This window comes from Athene cunicularia, assembly GCF_003259725.1.
Source record: "Athene cunicularia isolate RWA chromosome 5 unlocalized genomic scaffold, athCun1 chr5_part2, whole genome shotgun sequence".
Lineage (NCBI taxonomy): Eukaryota > Metazoa > Chordata > Aves > Strigiformes > Strigidae > Athene > Athene cunicularia.
In genome coordinates this window covers 6,299,019-6,309,181 of record NW_020799102.1, presented here as the reverse complement: position 1 = coordinate 6,309,181, position 10,163 = coordinate 6,299,019, and the positions used below count along the sequence as shown (strand labels likewise).

Sequence of the window (10,163 nt, the reverse complement as noted above, 5' to 3'; positions counted from 1 at the left end):
TGGGATGGATGGACTCCACAAAACCCCCCAAGCTGGATTTCTAGAGTGACTGTGTATAGAAGCTGTGCATGGCTGAATATGCAGAAATTTGATAGTGAGGGTTTTTTTGTGGAAATGAAGCTGGGAAGGATGGCTGGAGGTTTGTTAGACATAGGAGGAGGTTATGTGGACACCTCTTTTTACTGTGAAATGTACGCAAAGCTAACACAGGTCAGATAAAATCCTGGATTTTTATAGCCCTCTTGAAAGGTGGGGAAGGTCAACATAATAGTGTGCTGTGCTCCCAGACTGAATCGCAACTACTTACATTACACATTCACGTGTTAGTGAAGCATTTACTGCAGACTGTTATATTTATTGTCTGGATGGAGATGCTCTTTCACCCCACTCATCTTCCTCATTTTTCCCACAGGCTGCGAGAACACCACCGCGCTGCAATTAAGGTGATTCGTAGGATGCAGTATTTTGTGGCAAAGAAAAAGTTTCAGGTGAGTTGTGAATAGAAAGCTCCTTTTCAAAATAAACCCTTTTATTCTCCTGATTCATTGTTTCTTTTAGAAACTTAAATGAATTGTGTTAGCCTCTCTTCAGTAATGGTGAGCTACACCCACCTTCCTCTTCCCCCCTTCAATAGGGTGGTTGTTTAACAGCAGGGTAGTCAACTGTGGATGCACTGGAAATAGGCTAAGCTCCTGAAATGCAGTCTGAATTAAAATGTTATTTTCTGCTAATGGACTTGACCCTTAACCCTGTGTTATCGCTGTCTCTTTCTTGCAGTGCAAACATTCTCATATGTCTCCATTAATTCTGAGCTGTACAGTTGTGCTGAGTCAGTAGGATTAGAGATTAAAATACTACCTCAGCCTTCTTTCTGTCTCTTATTCAATGATAATGAAGTCCTGATAAGAAACCAGGGTGGAAATCTGTTAGCCTATTCGAAGGCTTCTCCTTCCTTTCCCCTTCTCCCCTCTGCATAGGTAGGAGACCTCCTTCCCAGCTGGTGAGCTCTCAGTTCTCTTTACTCCTCGAGCCCTCACTGACATACGTTTCCTGTGTGCTGCTTCACTTGCTGTGATATTGCAAAACTGTAAACATTTAACGTTAGCTAAGTAACCTTGTTGCCTGGTCTGAATAAAAAAATCCTGACTGCAAAATTTTTAAGAATGTGGTTTCTAAACTAGTTTCATTAATCCAGTAACAACATGTGTCAACAGCCTTCAGCTTGATTTAAACCAGGTGAATATATATATGTAAGGAATATGGTACTTTGCTTAAAATTAATTAATAAGCGACAATCTCTGGAAAACAGGCTTCACAACTGAAAATGCAAAGAGTGGGGCTTCACTCCCCAAATCTATTTTCATATACAACCTCACCAGAACTGTTTAGAATAGACTGAAGAGCTTTCCTGCCTTTAATCTAGACACCCCCCCATAAAGGGATGGTGTCCTTTTCCCTTCAGATTTGAAGGGCGCAAAGTTTAGGATCCAAAAGATGACGATGACAGTGATGGCCACCAACAGCCCAGGAGATCAGTGTTTCTGTAAGGCGATGCTTGCTGCAATTTCAAAACCATGATTCTGACGTTGTCACTGAAATTTAGAAGCACTGCCTGAATTCTTTAGCAATTTCTGGTTTGATATTTTTAGTTTTACTAAAATTCATGAGCTAATTTATGGTTAACGTTGCCTGAGCTTTTCAGAAATTTGTTTCAGGTATAATGTATTCAGACTGTCACCATTCAGGCCGAAATCTCCCATGTCCAGCATTTTCTTGGAAAAGAGTGCTTTCAGAAAGTTTCTGCTAGCACATTTCACCTCTTATTTTTACTAGACTAAAATTAGAAAGGCACAACGTCTGGACTACTTGAAAATAATGTTTATAGTCATTTTGTTGAGAATCTCCTTAACACTTGCTGGGCAGCACTTGTAACTTGGCAAGGGATGTGGCCCACTCCAGTGATGTGTCCACTACTGTTCTGTGAAAAACTGCCTAAGTGTGGCCAGTTCCATTTAATTTTTTCTCATTCTAAAATCTGATTGTGATCCTTTGCTCCATCCTAATTACTGAATCATTGCTCTCATAAATTTAGATCATGAAGTATTTTCCATGGTATTAACTAAACTGCTTAGAAACAAGAAATCTACACATTATATATCTACCTCCCAAGTGGTATTTGTCAAAAACAGATTTTGAAAATGCCTGAACACTGTGTGCAACAGTATCCACCTGGCAAATAAACGAAACTCCCCTGCGGCAGATGATTTGATAGAAGCTGAAAAGCATTTGACTGAATAGAATGGGACTATTCAGTTCATACTTAAACTTGTTTGTACTCAGTGTCCCAGTTGCTAATCTGGCTTCTCAGTTGTACTCTCACTTTCACATCTGCAAAAGACCTGGTCTTGGCCATCTACAAAATCCCTTAACAAGGTTGTCTCTCATCCTTCCTTAGTAGTCTTTCTTCTTCCCGTGCTATCAATATTAGCTGTTACTAAAGAACTAAAAGTGTCAGTCAGGCCGAGGTGAAACATATCTCAAATCACTTCTACGTACAAATGATTTTTCTGTCAGAAGCTGAATCATACAAATGCTGTTTCTGTCAGAAGCAGAATCTCCCAGTAGGAATGTATTGGGGATATCTGATACTTCTCCATAATTTCTGAATACAAGGTTATGACCAAGTTTAAAAATTTGGAGAGCACTAGAGGTACAGTTTTCAAAAGCACCGAAGTAACTTAATGCACAAAGTCACCTTGAAATTCAAGCCACAAGGTGCTTTTGAAAATCTCTCCTGTAATTAAGAGATAACCACTATCATTATTCTTTCCTCAAAAGTATGTTGTAAATCTGCTCTGTTCTATTGTATGCACCTAAAATAGTCATAAGAAATGAAAAAGTTTAAACATATGCCAGGTAATGATGTTACAGTTTCTAACAACCAGCCCAATGCAATATCTCAAATTAAAGTAAAGCAGAAGATGTATTTTTAAAATGTATCTTTCAGCACTTAAGAGATCTGCATAGCTCTTTTCTGGTAGATACTTGCCTTTTAAGATTTTTTTTGTTTATGTGAAATGTATCTTCCAAAAAGAAAATTCAGATTATTTTTTTTCTATAACTAATGAAAAAACCCTAAATTTCCTTTGAAGTCCATTGGACTATGATTCATGCTTCAAATTAGATGGAACATCAGTAATTGCAAGGCCAGCACTTAAAAGGAGTATTTTTTTAGAGATTCCTCAAGCTTTTGAGGAGGGGAAGCATAGGAAGAAGGAGAGGAAGAGGAAGGTTTTACAAAATAGGTCCCAGCATGAACCCAGCATGGTTCTTAAACTATACCAGCTGTTTGCAGGATACACCTGTATGCCTAAATTTGCCTAGATACATTTTTTTAAGAGCTCAATTAATAACAGGGGGTGATGGCACCACAAGGACAAAAGTCGGTTAGAAAGCAGAGCCTTCCTGTTAAAAAAATGAAAGAAAATAAATAAAGAGAAGCTAAACAGGGATACAAAGAAATTTTAAAAGACTTGAAAAGCAATTCTTTGTGATACATCACACTTGGACATCATTTCCTCTTTAAAAGGAGAGAAATTTATGTTCTGTTTTAAAGTCCAGGTTTGAATATAGTCCATACGATCATGTCCATGTAGGAACCCAGCGTAATATTATAAAGAATTAATACCTTTTTTATGAATGTGTTTATGCTCTTGTAAAGTCTGTAAGACTGTTTCAAGTGGTGTAGGAAATTCATATTCGACCAGTAGTCAGTGTTAGTCCTGTGCGTCTGTTAAGGTGAATGGCTCATGGTTATGGAAGGATTCTGTAGATTATAGTGAAAACAGTACTTAGAAATTAATGGGTTTATAGGCTGTGTTCACCCCACCTACCAAAAATGAATTTCACGTATTAATCAGATGTCTTTGGCATAGTCTAACCTTACAACTGCATTTCAGAAAAGAAATTACCATGTTTGATTATTCCATTAATGAGTAAATAACCTCTGTCTTCCAATTGAGAAAGTTTCTAAATGTCTCAAGACTTACACACAGGGATGCAACTGTGATATCCATTACAGATCCAGAGACCAGGGATTTGATCTGATTTCCCACTGTCACTTTAAAATCTCTTATTTCTCTTTCCATGTCAATTCTTCCTGTTGAGTAAATCAGTTCCCTTCTAAAATACGTTTTTAACTTGTGTTATGTTTTTCACCATGGCAAATTTTCTATACATAGCATAAACTAAAAATACAGGTTGCAGTTCCACTGATGACGTGAGTAACTGTTGCCTGGTTTGTTACAATTTCACTGGAAAATCTTGCATTTATAGTCTTATAATTCATCATTTTACGTAACTCATTTGTCATGGTATGAATCATGAATTGTGTGTGTAATCTTTTCTAATCTCCACACTGGTGTGTACCAAACAATGTAGTTCAGAGTGTCCTGTGCTACAAAGGATGTTCTACCCATTTTATTTGACTGTTACTTGGTTACATTTCCCAGAATTTCCCCTTGCACAGATTCCCCTCTCCCTTTCCCGGGTCTGCCTCCCTGCACGTGCAGTTACTAAGGAACAGCAATGGCCAGTGGTGCACATTTAATATTTGGCATTGGCTTTTGTGCCTTTCGCAAACTTTTGTAGACGATGGGGGAAATTTTAACTCATTTAAGAAGATTTTTGCCATGAATATTGGTTAATTAGCCGAGGGACAAAATTAAAAAAGAGAAGTAGGTAAGGAAGGATTTGGGGCTGGCTTCTACTTTTGTTTCTTCAATACTCATCCATTGCTGCTGCAGGTTTTTTCCTTTTACAAACCTAACATGTTGTCAACATCAAGAGGATTTTCTCTTGAAAGACCAGCTTTCAGTATGAAGTAACTACAGAAAAATCGGCACCGACTACTAAATACCTTATCCTACTCAGAAATTGGGCTTCATTCATAAATTCTATTTACTCCAGGTTTTCAGTTCTTGTTTTAAAGAGAAAGAAAGAGCCTAGTAAACGAAAAACAGGCACGGCTATACCTACTCTTTCTACTTCAGACACCTGCATCAGAGTACAAGGTCGGCGGGAGAAAGCTTTGCATCTTTGTTCTTACTGAGCAGCTTTTCTGAGCCTGGAGTTTTCAAGCTGATCTTGCAGATTTCTCTCTTGCATGTTTACAGTACAAAAATAATCCAAGAATCCATTTTTTTTTATATCATCATGTTTACCATACTAGTCCATGGAAAGACTTACGGGCTCATGCCATTGTTTAATCATATTTCTTTCCTTGTGGATGTTACTTATGATGTATTTGTGTGCAAGCAGTCAGTGTTGTTGGGAATTTTTCCGTGTGCTCTTTGGTTAGATTGAAGCAATTCCCATTCCTGTTTAGCCTTCCGTTAGAGAGTATCTCACATTCACCCAAGGTTTGCAGTTGGATTTGGGGAATCTGACAGACTGAAATATTATTTGTTTGATGAAATGGTATTATTAATGATTATTAAAATAATGATTCCTGAAATGTGGGAGCTGTCTCCCAGGCAGGTGCAGGGGACGGCATGAAGGTGCAACAGCCAGGTTTTTATATTGTATCCTGTTTTCCTGTGGCTTAAAAAAGAAGGTATTTGTATCATGGGATTGAGGAAAACCTGCAGCATGTGAAATAAGGTTAAGCAGTGCAGAAACATTTCCTGCTTTTGAGGTACGGATGACAAAATATTCCTGATATCTCAAATGGGATACAAATTCTGGTATGTTAGAAGCTACCACTGTAAACTCTTTTCCTTGTTCCCAAAAGATGAAAGAAAGGAAAAGTTGTAACTTAGGGTTACAAGGATTTTACCAAACTTTGAAAATTATCTAGAACAAATGAGTCAAATATAGAATCATAGAATGGTTTGGGTTGGAAGGGACCTTTAAAGGTCATCTAGTCCAACCCCCATGCCGTGAGCAGGGACATCTTCATCTAGAACAAGTTGCTCAAAGCCTGGTCCAACCTGGCCTTGAATGTTTCCAGGAATGGGACATCTGCAACCCCTCTGGACAACCTGTTCCAGTGCTTCACCACCCTCATCATAAAACAATTGTTCCTTATATCTGTCTGAATCTACCCTCCTTTAGTTTAAAACTGTGGGAGTGTCAGCTCTGTGCAGCTGTGGGAGATTCACTATGTTAAGAATTAAATCCTGTGTTACTGGTAAATAATTAAGAGGTAGGTCAGCATTGGCCCGTCAGCCCTGCAGAGCTGTGGGAGATGCAATACTTAAGAGCCAAATCGACATTAGTAAAGGAGCTCGGGTTGGGGAGCATAGTGAAGATGAAAAGCTCTGCTTAAGAGAACTCTGCTTGGTGAGCCAGGCAGGAGCCTGCTCCTGCTCCTGCTCCTGCTCCTGCCCCTGCCCCTGCCCCTGCCCCTGCCCCTGCAGCAAGTCTTGGAGGAGAAGCAGGCCTTGGAAGATAGGTCAGCTCAGAGAAAGTATGGAACTGTATTTGGGAGAGAGGGTTGATGATTGTTTAGTTGCTGAGTTTATCATGAAGTAAGAGTGAAGGTAGCAAGAGCGTATGTATGAACCATTGTAATAATAAAGGGCTTTCCTTCTGCCCCTCAGTGGAGAGTCTGTGCCTCAACTGCCACATAAAACCATTACTCCCTGTCTTATTGCTACAGGCTCTACTAAAAAGTCTGTCCTCATCTTCCTTATAAGCCCCCTTATGCTTTGAAAGGCCTCTCTAAGGTCTCCCCAGAGCCTTCTCTTCTCCAACTGAACCCCCAACTCTCTCAGCCTGTCCTCGCAGGGGGTGCTCCAGCCCCCTCAAGCATCTTCGTGGCCTCCTCTGGACCCGCACAAGCAGGTCCGTGTCCTTCTGATGTTGGTGCCCCCAGAGCTGGACACAGCACTGCGGGGACGGGGTCTCCAAGAGTAGAGGGGGAGAATCCCCTCCCTTGACCTGCTTGGCTTATCATTTATTGTTACTGTACTGTTTGAGTGATTTGATTAGCATCTTTAAGAAAAAATTTCCTACAAAATGGTAAATTCAGGTGTTACTGTCCAGTCTAATGTGTGAAGTTTACACCCTACTCTTCTCCTCTACTGTTTCCTCTTTTCTGTTTTGTTAGAGCTTCATTGCTGCTTCTCATATGTATCTCTAGCACCGATTGGACTCTGGTTTCTAGATGTAGGATTAAGATATTTTTAATTTGTGACTGCGCTTCGACAAGTTCATTCACTTGCTTCCCAGTTAGTCTTGGTTAAAATTATGGTCTTTAATACTTCGCAAAAGTGTTTTTATTACTAATAGATCAGATTAAGGCTTTCCTACGTATGAAGTGCAAATTACAGACACAGAGCTTTCTCCCTCATCATTCCTTGCACCAATATTTTCCCAGTAGATATGAAAGCTCAGCCAGTCTTTCTGTAAGATGAGATCAGTCATGCACCTTCAGCCAGGATTCTGCTTTAACCTTCCCATGGGAAGAGCTGAACTGAGAACTCCAGCTGTCTTGCTGCTGACTGAGAATGAGGGCTTGCATGTCTGGTGGCTGAGGAGTATGAACCTTGTTTCAGAAGAAACTAGAGTGATTACAAACTTCTGAGCAAAGTGCCAGATATACTTTTTTGGTCTCGGGTTTGGTGGATAATCTCTTGAAAGGCAGGTAGACCTGCAGTAACTAAAAGATGGATGAAATCAGAACTGTCATAATTATTCCACAAAAAAATGTATGATCGTGGCAACAATCAAAATATCTCAAATGTTTAAGCAGTGTTAAAAGGGGTTCAAAGAACTTACTGTCCACTCTTGAAAAAAATCTACATTACTGTAGACCATTCCTACATCCTTGTGGCTTAAAGGCATGTTTTCTGCTTTCTATTTTACAGCAAGCTAGAAAACCCTACGATGTCCGAGATGTTATTGAGCAATATTCACAGGGCCACCTCAACCTGATGGTGCGAATCAAGGAGTTACAGAGGAGGTATGTCGATAAAGTTCAGTGTCCGTATCTGTAAACATCAGCACAGGGATGTCTGTAAATGTCTGTCAGTGACTGGGGCTGGCGATCAAAAACTGACAGGGGTGCAGGGGCTGTATTGGTAGGACTGTGCAAAGTTAGGGAATATAAAATGACATTCAAGTAAAGTTTTCTTTTCAAGAAGAGGAAGGAAAAGGCAAAGAGCTTAAAAATCTGATGATCAGGACTTAAAATTTTCATTATATTTACATGTATTGCCTCAGGCCCTGCCAGCTTTGACTATACACTGTAATCCCTGTATGTTAGGGACTGTATTATACTATAGTGTGAAATACTGTCACCTGCTCTGGTAGAATTGCCTTTAGGAACAAACTAAGAGATGACAGATAGATGCCACAAGAAGAACAAGGAAAAGAGGAAACAATGCTGTTCACATGGGAAAGTGATGGGCACAATAAAACTTTACAGTGACCAAAGAAGCTAAAGACCAATCCACATCCAATTATGGTTTTTTATTATTTTTTTATCTTCAAGCTATTCTTAGCCCAAAACAACAGCTTCACTTACAGTAGAAACCAGAATGATTTGAACTTCAGTTTGCTTGTTTGTGAAGAGTTCTTGTTCCAGCTAGTGAAAGTGAAGATTCTGGTTCGGGCTGATACAAACTAAAAATTATTCTTTTTGTTTTATAGGTTGGACCAATCCATAGGGAAGCCATCTCTTTTTATTTCTGTCTCAGGTAAGTTGATATGAAGGATGTGTCTAAAGTTAAACCAGTGAAGATATAATCAATGGAAAATACTTGTTAAAATACTTTTTATTTTGTTGTCAAACTTTTAAACAGTGCCAACCAGTGTGGTCTGAAGTTTAGGTATCCAGAATAATATTTAGTCACGAACACCTTTAAAATAGGGTTGTTCTTATTTAGATATTTAAAGCACCTACTTTCACTGAAGTTTTCAAAATCTAATCTCTCTGAGACTAACCATATTTTCATTAAAATGGTGTGCTGTGATTACAGAGTTTCTATGAAATCAGTAATATTCACATAAATCTTTGATATCTTTGAAAAGAGGATGGAAAAGGAGCACAGAGTACTAAGTTTATTTGCAACAAGTCTGGCGAATGAAAACTCTCCATTAATGTAATTTTCAAACTCACATTTCTTTATAGTTTATAGGGGGGAAAAAATAGATAAAATGTTACCAAATGCATTGTTCAGGTTGGCTGTAGAGCCTTTTGCATAGTGGTATATTGTTTTTAAATGGCAATTAAAACATTAACTAAATTGGGAACAGTTTTGTTCTCCCAGGTTAAAATATAAAACTAAGGTTGAAAGTGCCTTAAACTTAAGGGCTATTAAAGCCATGGTGTGGGCTACTGCTATAAAAAGAAACAAAAAGCTGCTTTTAAGGAATAAAACTACCAGCTTGGCAAAGGTGTTCAGTTACACTGCGTTGGTGGGCTAGTTAAACACACCCTGTTGTGGCTTGCTGCTATTTTGTTATACCACCATATATTAATTTGAAAATGTTTCTTGTTTCACAGAAAAAAACAAAGATCGAGGGAATAACACGATTGGTGCCAGGCTGAACAGAGTGGAGGACAAGGTAAGCCTCAGTTAGACTGGCAGTGAATGAGGACATGGTCTGTGATCGAACAGTGCTTGTTTCATAGGGATGTGGGGGAAAATTCAGCTTAAAATAGAGTTAAATGCCTGGCTTTTCCTGGGGATGAAGCATAATTTTTGTGGTAGATTGCATTTTTGGTTCTTTCTTGTCATTTTAACAGAATAAGAAAAAAAACAAACTTCAATTGATTTCAGTCTCTTTGGGACTTGCTTGGGGTTTTGATTTTTTAATTGTATATATTACACATGTCTCAATGTTTTACTTCCTTCCTCCACAATAGATAAAAGACTCTGTTCCTTTAATACCTCAGTGCGTTACGGTCCCTGAGATTTCCCTTTGATCGTTGCTCTGTTGTTTATATAACTCCACCTACAATTCCTTGGAGAGAGCGATAGCAAACCTTGTGCTGTCCTGGTTCTCATTCCTTGTGACAAATGGAGTTTCTCCTTCCAAGTGACGTGAAGCCAGAAAAAAATCAGACTTATTCTATACTCACAAATTAACAATTAAGTGCTTTGTAACTCTTTATTTCAGTGCTGGCTGTTCTTGACAATTAGGTGACAAGTAGA

At 38.9% G+C, this 10,163-nt stretch overlaps 1 protein-coding gene across 3 annotated transcripts in view; it reads left to right on the top strand.

The window, feature by feature from the left end:
- Positions 1–10,163, top strand: part of KCNQ1 (potassium voltage-gated channel subfamily Q member 1) — a 420,899-nt gene that overhangs the window by 307,639 nt on the left and 103,097 nt on the right. For 2 of the 3 annotated variants that reach the window (XM_026850358.1, XM_026850357.1), the window contains 4 exons: positions 413–488; positions 7,872–7,966; positions 8,656–8,702; positions 9,512–9,573. In XM_026850358.1, coding sequence (XP_026706159.1) covers positions 413–488; positions 7,872–7,966; positions 8,656–8,702; positions 9,512–9,573 — 280 coding nt within the window. Of the gene's footprint in view, positions 1–412; positions 489–7,871; positions 7,967–8,655; positions 8,707–9,511; positions 9,574–10,163 lie in introns of all 3 variants that reach the window. The other variant, XM_026850359.1, reaches the window with a different exon arrangement.